At 38.2% G+C, this 24,106-nt stretch overlaps 2 protein-coding genes across 3 annotated transcripts in view; both read left to right on the top strand.

Moving 5' to 3' along the window:
• The first annotated feature begins 16 nt into the window (after window positions 1–16).
• On the top strand, window positions 17–3,001 carry rrad (Ras-related associated with diabetes). 2 transcript variants are annotated; one of them, XM_056462903.1, is made up of 5 exons: window positions 17–149; window positions 329–684; window positions 805–878; window positions 1,465–1,669; window positions 2,023–3,001. In XM_056462903.1, coding segments are annotated over exons 1-5 (915 nt in total). In that variant the 5' UTR covers window positions 17–147; the 3' UTR covers window positions 2,301–3,001. The 2 variants fall into 2 exon arrangements, with proteins under 2 accessions (XP_056318878.1, XP_056318879.1); XM_056462904.1 differs by having other exon boundaries at window positions 21–149; window positions 325–684.
• Window positions 3,002–4,968: 1,967 nt separating this feature from the next.
• cdh16 (cadherin 16, KSP-cadherin) overlaps window positions 4,969–24,106 on the top strand; it is a 75,260-nt gene continuing 56,122 nt past the window's right edge. The window contains exons 1-6 of the mRNA XM_056461985.1: window positions 4,969–5,008; window positions 5,694–5,704; window positions 8,922–9,005; window positions 12,498–12,632; window positions 13,528–13,657; window positions 19,849–20,007. Of these exons, the coding sequence (XP_056317960.1) occupies window positions 4,969–5,008; window positions 5,694–5,704; window positions 8,922–9,005; window positions 12,498–12,632; window positions 13,528–13,657; window positions 19,849–20,007 (559 nt within the window). The remainder of the gene's footprint in view (window positions 5,009–5,693; window positions 5,705–8,921; window positions 9,006–12,497; window positions 12,633–13,527; window positions 13,658–19,848; window positions 20,008–24,106) is intronic.

The raw sequence follows: 24,106 nt of genomic DNA, 5'->3' as shown, positions 1-24,106 counted from the left end.
CCCGGCCTGACGTCACTCATTCACATAAATAAGCGCTCCGTCTCACCGGAGATCATAAGAGAAACCCTCGGCGAAGATTAACGGAGTAAAGCGGAATAACCAACTGGAATTTTTGACATTGAACGAAGACTTTCTAGCCGCACTCAAATGTAAGTATCATTTTGATATAGTCTATCTTATAACTCTGCTTGCTATAACAGCTATTAGCCTATTATTAATGTTATTAGTTGTAGTAGTAGCCTAGTAGTTGTCATAACTGTAGAGCATATAAAAAAAGTGTTATTAAATATAGGCTACAGTTTTTATAAATATAGTTCTACACAGACAGGTTTGGAATCATGACTTTGAACAAAGGAGACAAGTTGAGGAACATGGATAAGAGGAGAGGTAGCATGCCGTTTCCCCTGCACCTGCAGACTCTGCATCGGAGAAGTATGCCGGTGGACGACCGGGAGCTGCGCTCGATGCCCGCGGCTCAGCCCAGCGAGCTGCCCGGCCTCATGCGCTTCAATGCCGACAGGAACAGCTGCGTGTCGGACTCCTCAGACTCGGTCATCTCCTCCGGCAGCGACTCCGACGGACAGGTCTACAAGGTGGTCCTCCTGGGCGAGCACGGCGTGGGCAAGTCCAGTCTGGCGAGGATATTCGGCGGAGTTGAAGACAGTAACGATTGCGAGGAAACAGGTGAATGTCGATTCTACCATTCAGACTATTCATATCAGAGGACATAACAGCCTAACAAGTTTTTCAGGCAGTATCTAATCCATTTTACATACTTATGTATTGTATGTGTCTTCGTTTTAGGAAACACATATGACAGATCTCTTGAGGTTGATGACGAGGAGACGTCCATCCTTCTGTATGACATATGGGAACAGGTAATGACCATTTGCTAAAGTACTTTTTTGTTTTGTTTTCAATAAATGTAAATAGGCTAATATGATTAACCATAATTTTAAATAATACAAAAAAAATGCTATAATATAAATATATACATAATTGATTAAACATCTTTACAAAAGTATATGTAAATAGTTTTGTCTGTAGATTTATAATTAATAGTTGAGTAGTTAAAATGCTTTATACTGTAAATGACTGATGATATTTCTTCCAAATTTAAAATAAATAAAATAACTAAACAGGTGCCATGTTTTTATACATGTTTATGTTTAGTCAACACAAAACCATTGTTTAAGCTTCAGAAGAGTTTAGAAACCAATCTTTGGTGGCCCTGAATTTAAATCACAACAACAACAACAAAAAACATTTGTTATGTTGACCAATTAGCAGTTTCTGAGGAAGAAAAAGGGGAAAAGCTCTAAATGTTTATACTTTTTATTTGAAATTTGGAAGTAAAATTTTGAGACCTTTACAGAATGAACCTTTTTTGCTCAGCTGCATATATGCACACACATTAACATTACTCCTTATTGATATTAACACTGCTTATATTTATTCCTACAGGATAACAGCCAGTGGCTGCAGGATCAGTGCATGCGTATGGGAGATGCCTATATCATCGTGTACTCAGTGACAGACAAGTCCAGCTTTGAGAAAGCTTCAGAGCTCCGAATCCAGCTGCGCAGAGCTCGTCAGTCAGAAAACATCCCTATTATCCTGGTGGGGAACAAAAGTGACCTGGTGCGCTCCCGGGAAGTTTCTATGGATGGTAAGATTCCACCCTTATACACAATTTGTAGTCTCTGCACTCATTATTTGCACTAAGAGCTCAAACAATTCAGTCCAAAATGTTTTCCATCCTTTTAAATGTTCCTTATGCACAAAAAAATTCTTTAAAGAGCTCTTCCCCCAAAATTATAGTGTTTTTCTATGGCATCACTGAAAAACCCTACTTTTGTAACCCTTATTTTTTAGAGCCATATTCTAGTTGTTGTGTATAAAGAGCTCCTGTCTCCTGAGATTTAAAGAGCAGAAAGCATAGTAATGTTGACACTGTAGCTTGTGTCCCTCTGGTAATGGATTTATTGCTCACCCTCATCTCTTTTTTCCCGGTCTCTCCAGAGGGCAGCGCCTGTGCCGTTGTGTTTGACTGCAAGTTCATTGAGACCTCAGCCTCGCTGCATCACAATGTGCGTGACCTCTTCGAGGGCATCGTACGGCAGATTCGCCTGCGCAAGGACAGCAAGGAAGAGAACGCTCGCCGCATGGCCAACTGCAAGCGTCGTGAAAGCATCAGCAAAAAGGCCAAACGTTTCCTGGGCCGAATGGTGGCCCGTAAGAACAAGAAGATGGCCTTCAGACAGAAGTCCAAATCTTGCCACGACCTTTCAGTGCTATAATTTCAAAAACAAACAAACTGGACTAATATGCCATCTGATACCCACGACCAGAAGCTGTGTGTTTTTAATGCTAATATAAGGACTATTTAGCTGTACAGACAAATACGAACTTGTTTTGTAAACCGAAGAAGAGATTATATATGAAACACAGCTGACAAGATCATGTTGTGCTGACCGGCATGAGGCTTTTTATTGTTACGTTACCTTTTTTCTTCAGTGTTTTGCGGCCTTAATATGTATAGTTGTCAGATTCTGTGCATGTAAATTAGGAGGTGATTCCACAAATCACAATGTTACCTGTGGAGAGCTGTGGTTAAGATGGCACAAAGGCGCGTTGATTTGCCTTATGTCTATTTCTGTATCAGAGGAGGAACGAGCACAAGTCATATTTCTGGTTGAGATATCATATGGAATCAAATGTTACTTGAAACTGAGTGCGCAGGTTCGTAACTCAGCCAAGACACTGAACTCGATGCTTTTGGGTTTTGTTGGGGGGTGGGATGAGGGTTGGGCAAGAGGCAATATAAATGCGTTTCGATATAAGACGTCCGACATATTGAGTTAATCCGACATCTATGCTCCATGTGCAAATGAATGACATAGAAGCAATAAATGATGTGTTGTTAGCTGTTTTTAAAACGTTTGATTTGCACTTAATGCCATTTAATATAATTGAGTTGTGAATTTTGTTACATGTTTACAATGCTTTTATAATAAAATAAAAGATGCAATCTTTATTTTGTTGTGGCTGTTTTATATCTGCAAATGCAGAGCACTTTAAGCCTTGAGGTTAAAATGCCATGTAATTTATTCCCCCACACATATGCAAGCCAGGGACTTGCTAATCAGTTGAATAATCAGAGGAAACAAGTATTCTCAGACAAATTAAGGAGGGTAATCATTAATCAGTTACAAAGCAGATGTAAAGCTTTTCTAGCACTTGAAGCCATTCTGTTTCACTCACGGAAAGTGTGGACACCAGGTAAGAGCTGCTTTTATTAAACATCAGTGGTGTAAAGTAACAAATTACAAACACTCAAACTACTGTAATTGAGTAGTTTTTTTTCTCAGGAGTTGTTATTTACTAAGTAGTTTTAAAAATGTGTTCTCTTACTTTCCCTTAAGTACATTTTTAGTGCTGTATCGGTAGTTTTATTGTACTATTTTCCTTCAACCTGCAGTCACTACTTTGTTTTTCCTTGTCTACAATGATTGGCTGTCCAATTAAATCACACATACAAAGTAACAACCTCAAGACATTGGCTCTTTATTAATGCAGCAAACTGTATGGAAGCATTAAAAGGGTTTAAGAAAATGGCCAAAATCTTTACACACATTGACCGAGAGACTGTATGTTTACTGTCGACTGATGACTGAAATTGATAAATGGCCTTAAACAATCAGTAAATGCACTACAGAATGTTACGTTTATACATCATTGCATAAATTGCATGTAAATGTATCAGCTATTCACAGTGTAATACTCTATTCTTGAGTACTATTTTTGAGTACTTTGAAAAAGGGCTACTTTTTAACTCATACTTTGAGTAACATTTATAACAGATTATTTTTATCTACTTGCACTACTTTTTTAGGCAAGTAATGGTACTTTTACTTGAGTATGATTTTTCAGTACTCTTTCCACCACTGTTAAGCATATGATTATATGCAAAAACAAAATAATAATAATAACTGAATATATCATCAAATACTTTTTTCTTTTTTGCTGTGCCATTCACAGTGCACAGTTTGCAGATTTTTTTAGTTTGCAGATTTTTAAATAGCGTTGTCACTACACTCATATTCCAGTGGAAAACAGATGAACAGGTATCATTGCAGTAGTGATTTGGTTTGATGTCTATTATTTAAAAGTTTAAGTAGGTATGTTTAGTTCTGTGTCCAGCATCCATAAGCCTCTGAAATTTTCTTCTTAAAATTGAGCTTTTATCAGGCATGTAGGTGCGGTATTTAATCTTTATGACAAAGAATAAAATTTTTTAATTGCATTTAAAGTGAAACCAAACCAAACATTGTATTATATACAAATATTGTAACCAAACATAAACACAGGAGCCTGAGAAAAATCTGCAATTTTGAAGAGAATTTCAGATGATGCTTTTTGTGATGAGGATTTTGCATCTGAACTCTTAATTAATTTTATTCATTTATTACTTTTTGTTTTATTGTATTACCATAGCTAACTTGTTTGCCGAGTATATTAGTTGTAATTCATGGATTTTGAAGAGGGTTTTTTTGTTTAAATAAATAAACAAAACAACCATAGCCAAAATCCTGTTTCTAAATAAGCAGTAACTTGACCCTTGACGTGATGTTACATTAATGAAGTGTATTCGTGTTGAACATTAACTGAAGGAAAAAGTGGTTTGATAGGCTTGATACTTTCACTAAGTCTGTTAGGTGCACTCAGTGTTTCGTGTATTCAAATGTATTAAATGATGTATAAATTATGTGTACACATTTGCATCATGTAAACTGTTAACACACAAGTCTCAAGTGACTCTTTAAATGTTTATCTAAAAAACATCTGGTAGTGTAAATTCCTTCTATATTGATAAACCAAAATATGCATGCTAAAAAATACCTTGAGGCAAAGCATTCATTTGACCTTTAATGTTGTTGTTTTCTTTCTTATAGTCAGAAAGTTGCAATGGAATCTGTGAGCACTTGGTTTATTGCACTGAGCGTAAGTTCTCTCGGTCAGCCTTTTGTTTGGTATGCAGTTGAAGTCAGAATTATTAGCCCCTCTTTGAATTTATTTATTTTTTTAATATTTCCCAAATGACGTTTAACAGAGCAAGGAAATTTTCACAGTATGTCTGATAATATTTTTTCTTCTGCACTGTAAACCCTAATGTTGTCATTACTTAAACAATTAAGTTCACTTAACATAACTTAAAATTTTGCATTTTGGTCCTATCACTTAAAAATATGAGTTAATTTAACTTATGTACCATGAAAATGCATAAACTTAAGATTTCAAGTGTAGTGAGCTCAAAATCATAATTATTCCTTTGAAAAAATAGGTCGTTTTCACAAATGTAGTCTTGACTGTAAAATTCTGATATGTGCAACCTTTTAAATCAGAAAACAAATGGCTTCAGGTACATTTATTCATTATAATGTGAATAAATGGCTACTTATTTTTTGTTTAAAATCTATTTAAAAAAATTTCATAGTATATTATTACACACACTGAAAAGCCTAATAAGTTGACTGAACTAAATCAATTGAGTAAACTTGTTGCCTCAATTTAATTGAGTAATGGAGTCTCCAAAAACTTGCATTTTTAAGTTTATTTAACTCGCCGGTTTTGTAGATTATACTTAAATTGTTCAGTCCACCAAACTTGGTACCAAGTTTAATCTACGTAAGTACTAAGTTTGGTGAACTGAACGATTTAAGTATAGTCTACAAAACTGGCAAGTTAAATAAACTTAAACATGCATGTTTTGGGAGACTCTATTAAAAAATGCCAATAAAATTGAGGCAACGATTTTACTCAATTAATTTAGTTTAGTCAACCTATTAGGGTTTTCAGTGTGAAGAAAGTCTTATTTGTTTTTTTTTCGGCTAAGATTAAAGCACTTTTAAATTTTTAAGGTCAAAATGATAAGCCCCTTTAAGCTATGTTTTTTTTTTTTTTTTTGATAGTCTACAGAGCAAACGCTACGGTTACTAAAGTAACCCTTCATTCCCCGAGGGGGGGGAACGGAAATGCTATGTGGAAACTTCCACTATGGGGATTTCGTCAGAATCCAATCATCTGAAACAGTATAAAAACGGGCCAATGAAATGCCAATGAGTTGGCAGCGTCAGCGTGCACAGCTGGCATCAATGACAATCAGTCATGCTATAAAGACGCAGCCAGTGCCATGCTGGACATCCTTTTCTAGCTGAAGAGACTTTCACGCTCAACAGCTAAGGGACAATCGTTGTGGCGAAGGAACATAGCATTTCCGTTCCCCCCCCTCGGGGAACGAAGGGTTACTTTAGTAACCGTAGCGTTCCCCTTCGGATGGGGAACTCCAATGCTATGTGGAAACTTCCACTATGGGGAAATCTATGGAAAACGCCACAAAGAAAGAACCTTACTGCGTCCCTGGCGAAGGGTGTGCCACGCAGTAGAGCGAGCGCACCTACAACGCCCCGAGACACAGTCTTCCAACGTGTCCCCTGGCCCTCACTTACCTGTTCAGAACAGTTATGTTTTTCGGGGAGTCGCAATAACCCAGTAAAATAGGTTTTGATACGACAGTACGTTGGGAAAGCGTTCAGTCCCGATAGGGAGGACGCTGCGGAGCTCACCTGTTACCCAGAGGGGAGACCTGGTGACAACCTATGGACTAGCCCAGAGATGGGGAGTCCTTGCATAAGGATGGTTAGCGGGGAGGGAAGACACGAGCCTGCCCTAGAAGGGGGGACTATACCGTGGCTGAGTGAACGTATGGGATCGCCAGCGGGGATCACACATAGCAGGCACCTATACCCAGAACGCGGGCTGACCAGCGGGCATGCCGACAACGTAACGGGCCAACACCTGACTCCTCCGCTGAGTCAGGTGCTGGGGGCCTCGGAGGAGCTCTGCAGGGTTCGCCAAAGAAATGGGGAACTAAACTGACAAAGCTGAAAAAGCGCACGTATCTCCGGGTTAGGGAGAGTGGCGCAGCAAGCGTGTTTCGACACCTCAACCGAATCGTTTCCTCAATCACCAAGGGTTGCCTAATACCCTTGAGGAAACCGGCTCCACTCGCAGATTGTAACCTTGCAAATGTATTGTGTGTCACCCAACCCGTAGCTCTACAAATGTCTGTCAGAGAGGCGCCGCGTGCTAACGCCCAGGAGGATGCGATGCTCCGTAATGGAGTGCGCTCTCACCCCCGGGGGACACGGCTCACCCTGGCCCAAAGGCGAGGGAGATGGCATCCACTACCCAGTGGGCCAACCTCTGTTTAGATACGGCACTTCCCATCTGCCGACCACTGTAATGGACAAAGAGCTGGTCAGAGGATCTAAGGCTCTGAGTGTGGTCCCCATATATTCGCAAAGAGCGAACAGGACACAACAATGAAAGGGCTGGGTCTGCCTCCTCCGCGGGCAGCGCTTGCAGGCTCACTACCTGATTGTTAAACGGCGTGGTAGGAACCTTGGGCACATAGCCGGGCCGGGGTCTCAGGACAACGTGAGAGGAGGCCGGCCTGAATTCTAGGCACAAGTCACTGACCGAAAATGCCTCCAGGTACCTAACCCTCTTAACCGATGCCAACACGACCAGCAGAGCTGTCTTCAAGGACAGAAATCTCAAGGATACTGAGTCGAGTGGTTCGAAGGGATCCCCACGTAGGCTCGTAGCACTACCGCGAGATCTCAAGAGGGTATGAGAGGGGGGCGGGGAAAACATCCGCCTCGCACCTCTGAGGAACTGGATGATGAGGTTATGCCTCCCCACGGTGCCGCCATCCACGCATCATGATGAGCGGAGATGGTGGCCACGTAAACCCTCAGTGTGGAGCGCGACAGCCTTCGCTCCACCTGTCCTGAAGGCAAGAAAGCACAACACTGATCTGGCAAGATCGGGGGTCTTCTCGGCGAGAAGCGCACCACTCAGTGAATAGACTCCACTCCAGGGCGTAGGCATGCCTCGTAGAGGGTGCACTAGCCTGAGTGATGGTATTAACCACCGCCACCGGTAGGTTACCTAAGTCTTCCTCGTCGCGTCTTATGGACCCCACGTGGAGGTTCCACAGAACTAAGCGAGGGTGCCAGATGGTGCCACCGCATCCAGAAACGCACGGTCGGAATGACGTCTTGAAAAAGACGCGCTGCACGACCGTGTTGCTCTTTTAGGAAAGTTTTTTTCCTATATACAAACCGCTCTTGGAGGACCGGACCCAAAGGACGCCAGGCAAGGGAGAAATACCCAGCTCGACCATCTGCCACTGCGTATACGCGCTCGGGACCGGGAGAAGCTGCTTCTCGATCTCTCTCTGTAGACACAGGTTGGAGATACCCTCAAAGACTCTCAGAAGCTTCGTGAAAGGCTCTGAAAGCGAAAGGATGTCGAGCATGGCACTGGCTGCGTCTTTATAGCATGACTGATTGTCATTGACGCCAGCTGTGCACGCTGACGCTGCCAACTCATTGGCATTTCATTGGCCCGTTTTTATACTGTTTCAGATGATTGGATTCTGACGAAATCCCCATAGTGGAAGTTTCCACATAGCATTGGAGTTCCCCATCCGAAGGGGAACCATCGTTATACAATAACTTGCCTAATTACCCTAACCTGCATATTAAGCCTAATTAACCTAGTTAAGCCTTTAAATGTCACTTTAAGCTGTATAGAAGTGTCTTGAAAAATATCTGGTAAAATATTATTTACTGTCATCATGGCAAAGATAAAATAAATCAGTTATTAGAAATGAGTTAATCAAACTATTATGTTTATAAATGTGTTGAAAAAATCTGCTCTCCGTTAAACAGAAATTGGGGAAAAATAAAGAGGGAGCTAATAGTTCTGACTTCAACTGTATATAAATATTTACCGCTTACCATGGTTTACCTCCTGCAATTAATTGCTTTCTATTTTAGGTGCTGTCTCAGAACATTTTGCTTTCTGAGAGTGCTCATCTTAAAATTGGTGTTCCAGAAAACTATGATGGTATTTTCCCATGGTACCTCACCAAGGTGAGTTCCTTCTGCAAGAAGGACAAAATGACTTTGGAAAGTTTACATATTTTAAGTCCAGACTGAAACTTTAGCTTGGCTTATGATATTTACTAGTTGCCATAACAATATACTGCAAAAAATGCTACTTTAAAAATCTGTACCAGGTTAACAGTAAGTTTCCTTAACCGAAACAGTAAATAACCACACATTCACAATCTCAGAATGCATATATGTGTGTATATATATATATATATATATATATATATATATATATATACACATACATATACATGTACATATATTTATTCATTTTCTTTTTGGCTTGCACCTTTTATTACTCTGGGGTCGCCACAGCGGAATGGACCACCAACTTATCCAGCATATGTTTTACGCAGCGGATGCCCTTCCAGCTGCAACCCATCTCTGGGAAACACATACACACCTATTCACACACACATACTCTATGGACAATTTTAGCCTACCCACTTCACCTGTGAAATGCCAACTGACCCAGCACTACCTACTGCGCCACTGCGTCGCTATATATATATATATATATATATATATATATATATATATATATATATATATATATTCATTTATAGCAGTTTATTTAAGTCTACAGAAGAGCCACAGTAAGTTTATTTGATGAACAGACTTAGTAAATATCTTTGTAACATGGTGTGTTTATAAGAAAGTGTCTGGTGCATATAGAGAGAAAAGAGTGTGTTTTGTAATGCTGCTAGAAACACAGTGTTATAGGGCCTATGGAATTTTTTTCACAGTAAAATCTAAGATGAAATATGTTCCAGGATGAGTAGAAGCATCCTGTAACTGCAGCACCTGTGCAGGTGTAGAGGCTGAGTAGTTCAAACAGATGACAAGTAAAGTGTTGTTAAGAGCAGAGAAGGTTAACAACTATTACAAGATGATACGTGTTGCGAGTTTTCCAAGCAGTGGTTTTGTTGACTAGGCTGATGAAAAGGGCATTTCAGTAATCAAGACTTCATATCAGGTATGCAGAATGCCATGGAGGTGTGCCATTTTACAGTATAGACCAAGCAAACTGATCTCTGAGACTAAGATTCTGGACTATTTAGGAGTTTATCTCTGTGGACATACATGCATTGTTGGCTCTGGTGATTAAAATACCACAAAGATTACTGAGTGAAAGAAATTCTTGTGCATGTTATTTATAGAGTGAATTAATCTGGTTAAAATGGACCGTCCTTGCTCTGTGTTGTGAATGAATAAAGAGTTCTGAGAATGTAATAATGACTGCTCATAAGAGCAGAGTGGAGAAAAGACTAAAAAAGCAGAGCCATTCAATAAACCCTACATCCTGCTCCCCAGAGCACTCAGAACTCAAGGTGCAATTATATATATTATATAGCAGGCATTCACGCACCAACCAGTCGTCACCAAACTAAATATGGACCCAGCTCCTGTACAATGCTTTCCTTCAAACCCCATGTCTGACATCTTTACCAGATGTTTAGTAATAGCCCAGTCGCTCTCCAAAAAGCTTTTTGCTTTGACACTGTAATTGGCGGCATTACAGAAAGACTGTTTGGGTCCTCATGCTTCTGGTTCATCATTTTCGGCAGTTGACGCCATGTTATCAAAACAGTCTCTCCGCAGTGTCCAAATCAACTATAATGGCCTACATGCGAGTGGGTGGATAATTACACACAACCTGTGTGATCACTAAAAGGACAGAACAATGGCTACGTAATATCTGTTTAGGCTTACAAAAATAAGTGACAAATGATGCATTCATGTATTTATGCATGTATGTATGTATGTATGTATGTATGTATGTATGTATGTATGTATGTAAAAAGAAAATCAAAGAATGAATGAATTATTCATTCATTCATTCATACATTCATTTTCTTTTCAGCTTAGTCCCTTTATTAATCTGGGTTCGCCACAGCGAATTAACCGCCAACTTATCCTACACGTTTTTATGCAGGGGATGCCCTTCCAGCCGCAACCCATCTCCGGGAAACATCCACACACACTCACTCACACTCATACACTACGGACAATTTAGCTTACCCAATTCACCTATACACCTGTTTTTGGACTGTGGGGGAAACTCCACACAGAAATGCCAACTGACCCACCTGAGGCTCGAACCAGCGACCTTCTTGCTGTGAGGCAATAGCACTTCCTACAGCACCACCGTGTCACCTGAATGAATTATTATTGTTATTATTATCATTCATCTATTCATTCATTTTCTTTTGGGCTTAGTCACTTTATTAATCTGGGATCGACACAGCGGAATGAACTGCCAACTTATCCAGCATATGTTTTACGCAACGGATGCCCTTCCAGCTGCAACCCATCACTGGGAAACACTCGGAGGAAACCCACCCCAACATGGGGAGAACATGCAAACTCCGCACAGAAATGGCAGCTGACCCAGCCGAGGCTCGAACCAGCAACCTTCTTGCTGTGCTACCCACTGCGCCACCACTTCGCCCCTTAATATTATTATTTACCTAATTTTCTTTTATATTTGATCAATTGTGTAATTATATATTCATTGTTTGTTTGTTTATCTCATCTGAGTGCTGTGTTCTATTTATTTACTTGTTTATTTATCTGATCTGAGTGTTATTTTCTAGCTGCAGGCGCACAGATAATTTACCACAGTAAATCAAAAAAACAAACAAAAAATCAGCTGAATTTGTTCCCTGAATATCAGGCATGTGAACTGTATTTCATATTGAAAGGGATAGCTACAAAGTGCTGCGCAAGTCATGCTGGGTGTGATTAGTGTTTTAATCAATCGTTACATTTCCTAATAAACATTTACATGCCACTCTAAATATTATCTTATTAAAATAGAGGAGCATTCCCATTGAAAAGAATTAAATACTGGCCAGGCATTTGGGAATCGCTGGCATGGCACTGGCCGTTCAGATTTGTCTGCTGTTTAAGGCATGTGACCATGCTGTACTCGTTATTGGATGTGCCAGTTTTGAGCACAATGCATTTACAATATGTATCCTCATGCCCAGCTTAATTCAGAATCTCTGTGTGCATTGGTGTCAACCACTGAGCCACATAACTGCTGTCAACAGCAGCTGCTATTGGTCATTCACAGGCATTTAGAGGAGAGCTCAGTCAAACACCGTCTCACTGACCGCTCACACTGCACAACCCTGTTTTTACACTTACAGCCAGTAATGTATCCTTCAAGTGGAGTCAGAAAAAACATAATTAACAGTTCTGAGCATATGAATTCATATTTAGTTGTATACACTTTGTTTCACACACACATACAGTGCTCAGTATAAATGAATACACTCCCATTTGAAAATGAATATGTTTATCAGTTTCTCAATGAATATAGCCAATACTTAAAAATAGATAATTACAAATATATTATTGTAACGCATACTATAGACCAATTTCGAGTATGGGTAAAAACATACTTCTTTTGGTTTGGATTTTTGTGTTTTTGTATAATTCTATATATTTATTTTAATCTTACAGTTGCCAGATCTCCCACTGACCTATTCTGATCTGACAGTAAATGGTGATGATGAAGGGATTTTTGGTGTGGAGTCCGGTTTCCTGTATGCTCTTAAACCTCTAGACCGAGAGAAACAGCCGTCTTACTCCTTACAGGTACAGAATCATAAAGAGATGTCTGTCTGTCTGTCTGTCTGTCTGTCTGTCTGTCTGTCTGTCTGTCCAAAATAAAACCAGCAACCACTTCAGTTATTTCATTCAGTTGCATTGCTGTTAGCAGATGTGTTATGCTGAAAACAATAATTAGTTTTGTTTCATAAACTACTACTGATCTGTCTTCAAACTTTAAAATAAGAATATTATAATTTAGAGCATATATTTGCTGAAAGTGACAATTACGTATATCATTAGATATTTTTATAATATAATTACATGTTTATTTTTGTTGACCGATTGTTGTTTTAGTCAAATAAATTGAGCAGATTAATGTACATATTCCCAAAGCTATTTCGTCACCCTATATTATAAGGTTCTCTCTGACATTTTTTTGTCAAAATTGAGTTATTGAAATATAAATGACAACTTATTTACATTATGGGATGTTTTTTATATGTTGTTTACTTTTTAAGACTTTTTTTATTAAAAAAAAAAACAAATGTTACACACATAATGTTTGCTATTGAATGCCAAAACTTTGAAGCTCAGTATCTCAAAATCATTCAGAACGCAGACAGAACCTTATAATTCCAATCTGACGATTTGTGCAATGTCATTATTTCAAGCTTCATTCAAGACACTTGCACACTAAACACTATAAACGGCACTTTAAGACATATGACACTGACTGTCTCATGAATCCCTCACCCTCTGTTCAAATAAAACCTACGTCATTGATTTGCTAGATTTTCAAAATGCAAAAAAACACATCCGGAGGTCCAAAAATAACAAACGCTGACGAAAATTGCAGGCCAATGAAACGTGAACCCAAAAAGGGTTTGAGCTCTAATAAGACATGCTGCTGGAGTGCTTTGACCTGAGTGCTTTTTCCCAGGTGTCCTTCACAAAGTCCATGAACACTCAGAGCTTCACCGTGGAGGTGTGCGTCATCGATAAGAACGACAACGTGCCGGTGTTCCTGGAAGAGAGCATGAGAGGCAGCGTGCAGCTGGGCCTTCTCAAAGGTGGGTGTGTGGACTGTGGAGCTCAGCGGGCTCTGACTGACAACTCTTTCTGCTGGATGACTTCTGCTTACACTAATTGCAACACTTGACTTTTTCTTCCATTTTTCAGCCATGCCATGCCATGCTAAATGAGATGCTAATTTGTTAGTCTGAATGTCAAACATTTTCCACACTATACCATGAATTGGAGTAGCGTAACAGCACACAGTAGCTGTAATTGAGTGCTTTATATATTTATCTATATATATGAGCAATATCACATGAGCAGCAGTGTGATAAGTCTGTATATCGCATTAGTGGAAGGCGTGCGTTGTTTTTCACCAGTGACGGTATACAGCCGAATTGCACTACTACGAGTGTGATATTGCATTTATACAACAGTTTGACTGCATAATTGTGTGTATAAAAAAAGAAAATCAAACACAGAGATCCTAAAAATCCTTTTGTATGAGTAACTACTTTCTTCTGCCATTCCTTCACATCTGCAGCTGACGTCAGAACAGCAGAAACCGTCGCTACTTCACAAACATCACTTAAGAGCTAATATTTGCATGATTCTTTAGCACAGGGGTCACCAATCTCGGTCCTGAAGGGCCGTCGTCCCTGCAGGTTTTATTTCTAACTTGCCTCAACACACCTGGCTGGGTGTTTCAAGTATACCTAGTAAGACCTTGATTAGCTTGTTCAGGTGTGTTTGATTAGGGTTGGAGCTAAAATCTGCAGCACACCGGCCCTCCAGGAACAAGTTTGGTGACCCTTGCTTTAGCATGACAGCTGATTTTGCTAACATTTGAAGATTTTAAGGCTGAACGACATGAAATGCCATTAGTCTACAGAGATTTCCCAGTATTTCTCTGTTGCAATCGAGATATCAAAATAATTGACCCCGAAAAAGCCAAAGCAAAGCAAACACTACCAGCGTAGTAAAGTATAAATACAGCACTACAACATACAAAAGAGAGATGTCAAATTAGAATGTCACTTACCTGATTAATAATGATTTGATCAGTTGTATTTAACATACTCTGAAAAAAATGCTGTTTTTCTCCTCTAGGGGCTTATTATGTGGTCTCTGTCGCCATCTTGTGTTAGAACGTCAACCGTCTTTGCTCTGCTCAGTATGACAGGCTGGCCACCGGAGTGCTGAATCTCTGAAATTATGAATATTTAAAATAGGCACTATAATAATAAATAAACTACATAGTTGCAATCTTAACAACTACATTCTCGTCTAAAAAGCCTTATAAGTACATTATGTTGTCATTACTTTATTTTTCCTTTAATTTCTGTTTTAAAATTAAAAAATATATATATATGGAAATACTGTGGAAAAATTTCTTGCTCTGTTAAATATAATTTGGGAAATAAAAATCCCCCCCAAAAACCAAAAAATCACAGCAGGGCTAATCATTTTGACTTTGAAGTCTGCAAAAAAAAATAAATGTTATATTGACTGTTGCCTGTTTTTTTTTAACAAATAAGTCTTTTAAAATGATAATATTCACTCCCTCACTTTCATAATAATATTGTTTTGCTAATATATAAATAGCATAGTAACAAAATTTGAAATAGTAATTGTCTCCTAGCTTTTTTTGGTCCTTTTTACTTTCTATCATGAGACACGTGAAGAGCTATTTATGCGTGCCAGACATGAGGAAAAGCTGTTTTACATGTACATCATTGCTGTGATGAAAGATAAAATGTTCTTGAAGCTCTGGCAGTTATGTGCTGAATGTTTTCTCTGAAATGCTTGTTTGCTTGCAGAGACTGGAGTGAATAACGAAAAGAATCTTTTTCTCTCATTAATGATCAGCGATTACTCATCACTCTTATTACGAGAACATCTGAATTAAGAGGTTTTGTACGGAGGATGAAAACGAACATACTGATTCAACATCCATTATCAGTGCAGTGAAGTCATCTTATGTTGAATACGCATTGCCAATTATTCCAGTATTGAACATTATTAATGCCCTGTGTTGAATGTCAGGCTGGTTGTGAGAATGTAAGCTGTTTTGCAATCAGTTGATTGCAATCAAACATTAAGAATAGGGCCAATTAAATGAATTTGAATGTATTCCGACTAAATTAAGCTCTATAGACAGCTGTTGATAATGATTTCTCGCATAGCCCTCTTTGTAAAAAACAGGCAGTGGTGAACAACGTACTTCAGTAAAATTACAGATGGCTCCAGCAAAAGTGCTAATTTTCAGGTGTACTTGGGTATAAGTACAGAACTTTCTAGTGTTAGTAAACTGTGTGGAATTTTTTTAGCAAGGAAACTTTTTTTATCAAAACTTGACATACACTCATAACTGCTACTGGTTGTTAATTATAATTTATGTGTGCAAACAGGTGAAAATAACTTAAAGTTGCTGTAAAAAAAAAAAAAAAAAAAAAAAAAGCTGAATAGTGAGCCTGAAACACCATTGTTTCCTCGTTCTCATTTAAATCTTGAGTGTAAAATCCAGGTGAAAAACAGGGCAACCAGAACCAAACACAGACTGTTATGTTGCTCACTGGATCATTAATGTGTACATCCCTGGCAGCATTTGATTGGCCACGATGTTTGCCTTTGAGTTTACAACAATGATATTTTTAAGTTTATCTAAGCTTGTATTAATCATACGATGTATGTGGGACTCTTATTTTGAAAATGGGAGAGGCTTTAAGGCTTTAAAACGCGAACGCGGAGGCACACTCTAAACTCATACGAGAGAAAACTGGACTAGTGGGTGACGTGAATTCATTTCATGTTTTGGTTAACGAACTCTTTAAATACAACTCTCTTGAGCTCTAAAAGGAAAAAAACACAGAAGAAATTTGAAATTTTGAAATTTTCTAATTTTAGCAGAAACGCAACTGCCAGTCATTTTTACATTAGTTTTTCAGTTAGGGGACATGTAGCCTAATAAAAATGTCTAGTTCACTGCACATTCTCACAGTAGTTTACAGTATTATTAATATTTAAAATTATTATATTCATTATTGTTAATATTATTGAAATTAAACTAAAATCGACAAAACTCAGAATGTTTGTTTAAATGTTTGCTTTCATTTTCAAATTGCTAAAGCACACTTTTACAGTTGTGAAAAGAAACATCCCGTTATGCAGCAGCGGTCAAGTTAGGACACTTAAAAATGCCTTTTGAGCTTAAAGATGATGGGCCTGCGAAGTCAATTTTACAGTGTCATAAATAAAATAGGTATAGTAAGTGGATTTAAGTGGCTGAATAATAATCTTTAAAAACATATGCAAATTAGGCTATACTGCAATTTGTTCAGGCAAAATTAAACACTAGAAAATATACTGTAGGCCTATTTTAACAGCTAAAATACTGTTAGCATATCGATTTTGTTTTGACTTGTAGCTCATGGCCCTAAAAATTAAAATGTAACATGAAAACAAGTTATTAAAATAGGCTTAATAAATAAATAAAATGAGGGGTGGGCCTAATAATAGCCTAAGGGTTTATGTTGGCGTTTTTACAAAAGCCAACTGGACAATATATAAAAAACTTCACTTGATAGCCAAATATAAATCTTTATTTTTACCTTTAAAATTATGAAAAAGTTATATAGCCTATTGTGTTGCATGTTATCCATGCCAAAATCTAACCAATTTTCACTGTAATAACTGAATTTAGGTATCTTTTTTAGGTATTTTTCTGACTACACTTATGCCTTGAAATGTAACTAAGTAACACACTTAGCTTTTATTTTTTTAAATGACATTAGATTGTTAGATTTAACTTTTTCCTAACACTGATATTGATTGGTAAGGCTACGTGAAGCGTGATGACTCCGTTATGCTGATTTCGCTATATTGATTTACCGGTTATAGAATAGTCTAACCGTAGGTTAGCTTGCATGTGTGGGCATAGTTTGACGTCTTTACCTAAAACTTTAAACATTTATATTATTTGAAATAAATCGGAAAGGAATAAGGAGAATAAAATATGATTTAAAGCACTCAGTTGGTGCTGAAGCCATGATCTGTCTGCGTTTATGTAAACTGTATCATTGTATAACCTTCATTGATAAAATCAGCAATAACGAAACTGTGCATATTATTATTACTATAAAAAGTATATTACTCCCTTAAGCCAGTAACTTAGGCAGTAATGCAAAGTAATAATACAGAAGTGAATAAATATCCTAAATGAAAGAAACAAGAGGGACCAAATTCAAGTGTCTAGTGCCCCTCTATGGGATTAAAATACCCCCTCAGTTATGACATCTTGGCGCCAGGCCTGGATATATGGATTAAACATGTATTCAATGCCACCCCAAAGAGGTACAAGGTATGTTCGAATGTATCTTTTGTTAGTTTACTGTCTATATTGTAAAAATTGTTGCAATGTTTGTAATGAGGCAACACACATATGTAAGCTGCTTAATGAACATTTATGCTTTGTGTTATATCACTCAGCTCTACTGTGATTTGTCTGAAGTGAAAGATTGTCAATAAATTTAAAAAACGTATCTGTTTATACAGAAGTTGATATAAAATAGTTTTCAAATATGGTAACATTTCAAAATATAACTCTAAATACATCGCTGTCTGAAAATGTCTTTTGTCGAGTCTTGGGCTTAAACAGCTTGAGCTTTTACTACAAATTACATTAAATGACATTTGTAACCTAAATATGATATTTATTTACAATTATTCCTACAATTCTGCATAACTTACTTACTAATGCACTTCATCAGTGGTTGACTGCATGCTTTCTCTGTCAAAATTATTTGAATCAGTGATTCATTTACTAGAGACTCAAATTGACCGAATCGTTTGAATCAGTGAGTCATTAACAAAAGTCTGACAATGTGTTCCGTTCAAAAGCTATCCCAACTGTTTAACCTCCAGAGTGACAGCTTCGAAGGGATTAGTGTCCAAGGATGAGTCCTATGCTGCATCCCATTTCACATACTTAAACTACGCCCTAAAAGTATGCACTTTTTTGTGAAAAGTATATACTTTTAAGTGTGTAACAGAAGAGCATGCAAGCTTTGGGACATACTACTTCCTCGTTAACAGATCGTTATGTTGCTTAGTTTTGTCCCCTGTCAATCATCTCGACACATCATCCACATTTGTTTCATATTTAAGTATTTCATGTAGAGAAATCTCCTCAGGTCTTTGGCGAATTATGCATTCAGAAGTTAATGTCCAAACATATCTTGATATAAGTTCACATTGTTGTTGCAGATGAAAAATAACATGGAAAAATGCTAGATATTAATTAGTAGTTATTCAAACACGTTACCGAAGCCTCTCTCTACTTGATGGTTGGTCTCTCGCGTCTGCATGTTTGTAGTTTATTTACACTTTTCACCCACGTTTGTAGTTCTAGTCAATTTCACGTCCAACACGCAATGCATTGTAGGAAATATTAGCAGTTAGAGTATGGACACTTCTACACTTCGAAATTTTGCCGGAAATAGTAAACCATCTGGGATACTCTTTTCAACATACTATGGTTTGGGACATACTAATTCTATTTTTGAATACTATTTAGGAGGATAGTATGCGAATTGGGACGCAGCACTAGAGAATGGAATGCTCTGTTCAACACCGAACAAATTTCCTGTGCAAAGGATCATGGGAGCACAAACTCTGACCAGATCCTTTGAGTCAGTTAGATAATGATTCAAAGACGTGTGCAAGTTGGTGTTGTCCAGTTTACAACGTAATTGTTCATTGTAAATTGTGTACACGTTATTAAGTATCTATCTATCTATCTATCTATCTATCTATCTATCTATCTATCTATCTATCTATCTATCTATCTATCTATCTATCTATCTATCTATCTATCTATCTATCTATCTATCTATCTATCTATCTATCTATCTATCTATTTTTTTAATTAATTTATTTATTCATTTATTTATTTATTTATTTATTCATTCATTTATTTATTTATTCAGTCATTTATTTGCTTTTAAATGTTGCTTTGTGACCAATTCTGTTTGTTTCCTGTTTCCTTTCATACTGTCTAATATAATGCACAGAAATATATTTCTAAGAAAGAGCTATTTCTGAAATTCGTTTGTGTTAAAATGCAAATAAACACCATTTGCTCATCAGTCTAAATGTGTCAATCCAGTCACTTCATATAGATTGTGATAAAAATAAAAAAATAAAAATAAATCTGCTGTCTGTCTGTGTGTTTGTGTCATTTTCACAGGTATCCCGTTCATGCAGGTGGAAGCGCTGGACCGAGACGACCGAAACACTGCCCACGCAGACCTGCGCTTCAGTCTTCTGGACCAGATACCACGCATCCCTGCCAGCCACATGTTCTCAATCGACTCCATCACTGGAGAAGTGTCCCTCACAGAAGATGGTAATGCTTGTCTCTGACTAACATTATGAATAATTAAATGAATAGTCTGACTCATATATTTGGTAAAGAAGAATTAATTATGTATTAGATCAGTTAGTGCCTCCATGTCATTGCATTGACTAATCAGACCTTGAAAATGGATGGAATACTTGATCTGTTATGTGAGTAATGGGTTACATTTTAATTTGGGGACCAATCATTCATTCATTTGTTTTCTTTTTGGCTTAATCCCTTTATTGATCTGGGGTCGCCACAGCGGAATGAACCGCCAACTTATCCAGCACATGTTTAACGCAGTGGATGCCCTTCCAGCTGCAACTCATCTCTGGAAAACATTCACACACACTCACTCACACCCATACACTACAGACAATTTAGCTTACCCAATTCACCTATAGCGCATGTCTTTGGACTTGTGGGGGAAACCGGAGCACCCGGAGGAAACCCACGTAAACGCAGGGAGAACATGCAAATTCCACACAGAAACGCCAACTGACCCAGCCGAGGCTCGAACCAGCGACCTTCTTGCTGTGAGGCAACAGCACTACCTACTGCGCCACTGCGTCGCCAGGGGACCAATCAACACTATTAAAGATAGTTATAAAAAAGGAGAGTTCCAGTCCTTGATTCTGATTGGTTGAGTCACATTTGATGCTGTTGTGAAATACTCTACAAGCGTACGCCTGTGACTGTTGCATGGCAACCATTCCACTATTGAAAAAATTCACAAAAGCATGCACATCACTTTAAATGAGTGCTCAGCCAAACAACAAAAAGTGCAAAGTTATATATTCAAAAAGGCAACAACACCAGAGCTCCAGTAATGCCAATTTATTAAATTAAAAAGGCTGCTACAAGGCTTGCACGAAATGTAACATGCCTTGTAACCATTCCACTATTGCAATTGCTATGCTTTATTTTCTGAAACCTTGACATGTTTAAAGAATAACCAGTTTATAAAAGTAATAAGACTCATGAATCTGTGTTTTACTATGAATTTATAAGGTCCTATCATACACCCGGAGCAATAAGGCGCAAGACGTGTTTGGTGTGATATATTGCTATTTTCAAACCAATTCAACCCTAATTTTCCCATTTTATGCCACGTTGTTTAAATAGCAAATCCATTTGCACCACTTTGTGCACTCATGGGTGTGCCGGTCTAGAAAAGCGGTGTGTTAATGCGTATTGTTTCTATTTTGAGGAACTAAAATAGACTGCAGGCAGGTCTATAGTCCGGAGCAGAGCGCATTAGTTGTGCGCCTTAAATACGTACACATTGCTTAATACACACAGGATGTACAGCAATAAACAAATATTTTTACAAATGAAAAAGAATTAAAGGATTAAAATATTACAAAATTATTATTTTCTGCTTAAATATAAAAACCACTTGCCTTCTTTATCTCGGGGGGCTTTTTAAGTTTATTCATGACAACTTGCTATGTTATTATTGTTATAATTATTATTAGTAATAGTAGTAGAAGTAGTAGTAGTAGTATCTTTTATATCATATTCATATTTGTTTTATTAAAAACAAGCTTAGACCTGTCAGGTTTTGGACCATATGGGGCTTAGCACGTGTGCTTGGATATAACTCAGTTTTTGACCACACTTTGTTGCTCAATATTATTGCTCATTTATTTGTTTGCTGGAAATTAGAACTGAATTCAGAAATAGTTTTAAAACAAATCTTTGCGCTTAAACGAAATTAAATATGTGTTCTAAAGGATGTCTTCAATGCTGTGTATACAAAACCGTTTCTATATCCACGAAAGAGGGAAAGAGAAAGTAAAGAGGTCAAATGGAGGAGGCTCGTTCGTTATCCTTGCACTGCAGATGGTCTGCTCAACTGTTTTCTCGCTACTGAAGCATTCAGTTTTTCCACTTACAAAGTCCGCCATGTAAATAGCAAATGCACCATGGCACGACGCAACTGACTCATAAAGGGAATGGGAGATGAGACTCTGATTGGTTTATTCTCAAAACACACCCAGAATTCATTAAAGAGCCCATATTATGGGTTTTTGAAAATGCCCTTCCATGTAGTGTATAACACAGCTCTAAGTGAAGTGAAATATCCAGCTAAGGCTTAAATCTGTAAGTGTACAGTGTTTAAAACTATTGATTCATCTATAAAGGAGTCGACTCATAGTGCTTCAAACGAGTCGTCTTGATAACGAGTCATTAGGTGTTTCGCGATGACGCAGCTACGAAACACAAGTAGTTGCACGCACACACCCGGGAGATTTGAAACCTGCGGCCCCGTCCACTAACACAGAAAAAAAGCCCCCCACACACACACACAAACACACACACACGCACACACACAGAGAGACACACACAGACACCAGTGGAATGAAGTCAGGCTGTGCAGATGGATACTATAGACAGCCTACCCAAAGATGAAAGCTCAGCCTTATAACATTCTGGAAACTACATGCTTACAAAGAAGACTTCATCGGTTTGTAAAAGGAAGGATCAGTAAAGACTGTCAGAACAAGGATCAGTGGATCATGAATCAGTTTCTTCCCCCATTTCACCAGTGCGATTAAAACTGTTGCCTCGTTTACTCTATCTTGCACATTATGCATTTAGTTGTGTTTTGTTACTTGTAACCGCGTGTGCTGTATCAGGTTAACTCTTTATATTCTCATATCGCGTGTAAAGCCACGTTGAAAACGCGACGCGTGCCGCTTTGTTTATGGATCGTCAGGTGTTGCTACACGCATGCAATGGTCAGGTTTCAAAATATTTTAGCTCAGGTTCAAGGGAGCTGTCTAAATTGCACCCAGCAAGCTGAACTGGTGCTCTAATCTAGGCGAACGGTGAGGGTTGTGTGTGTGTGTGTTGCGTGTGTGTGTTGCGCAGGGCCGGTTCAGCAAGCTGAACTGCCGCTCTAGGTTAAAGACGATCACCTCGCCCTCAACCCGAAAGTGAAAACAAAAGTGACCCGTTAGCAAAGTGAGGACGTGGGGTGTCGCAGATATAACTCAGGACGCGGGTGGTGAGGGAGGTGTCGCGGACGTCTCCCCCTCTATTGGTGCTGTGTCTTCCAAGGAGGAGGAGGAGGAGGAGGTGTTTGTGTGTGCGTCTGTGTGAAAAGAGCAGGTAGAGGGTGACGTGCTCCTCGCCAGTTCTTGGAGTTTTTGCTCAATAAAATAGTTTGTCGTCTGTTTTTTTAAGTGCATCGTCTGTATTTACATTCATCCACTGGCAGCCAAAATCCACACCTTACACTATGAAGCGTGTATGCACTGTGACTACTTTTATATTGTTGATTACGTGCTGGGCATTTCACTCTGTCTTGCTGAAGGCTGTCAGTTTCGACCAATCGCAGCAGGCTGTCATCGGTCCAATCAGCGCAGATTAGCTTCGCGCTGAGGAGTGGGTTTGGGAACAAATGAATCGCTGAACGATTCATATGGGAGTCGCTGGGATAATTAGGTAAAAATAAATGCAGATTATAAGACCATCAAAGTGTTTTTTGACCTTGCATGCATATTAGACTGTTGTTGGAGACCCTTAAAACCTAAATATGACCCTATTTCATCTATAATATGGGCTCTTTAAAAGAATAAGCTCAACCCCGTTAGACCATGCACCACGGCACAGAGTGTATTTTTCCGTGCTTAAAATAGCAAAAGTGGATTTGGACATGCCCTTAATGCTTTTGTGCCATGCGCTTTAGACTTTGCACCTAGATCGTAAAAATAGAGTCCATAATATCTGAAGGGAAAGCTTCATGTCATACCTTAACATTTTTAATATGCCTTGTTTTCTTTATTTGTTTTTCTACTAAATGTACAACATAGTAGAAAATTGGTCTGATGCATTTAAACTCATTTGGATGATCCTTTACTTTCATTTATATATTTTATTTACTTTATTATTTACTTATTTTTATTTTAGTTGTTTAAGACAATCTTTTTATGTAGAACTTTTTCATTCTAATTCTTAAGATGTGAACCTAATGAGACTAAACCGAAAGAACTGTGACTCAACTGAAAGGACTAAGTACATAAACACCATGAAAAAATGGATCATGACATTGACAAAGGCTTATAGCCTTTTCTCCTGTTGTATTATTTAATGAGTT

Source organism: Danio aesculapii, chromosome 7, assembly GCF_903798145.1.
Source record: "Danio aesculapii chromosome 7, fDanAes4.1, whole genome shotgun sequence".
Taxonomy (NCBI): domain Eukaryota; kingdom Metazoa; phylum Chordata; class Actinopteri; order Cypriniformes; family Danionidae; genus Danio; species Danio aesculapii.
This window is presented reverse-complemented; position numbering and strand designations above follow the sequence as displayed.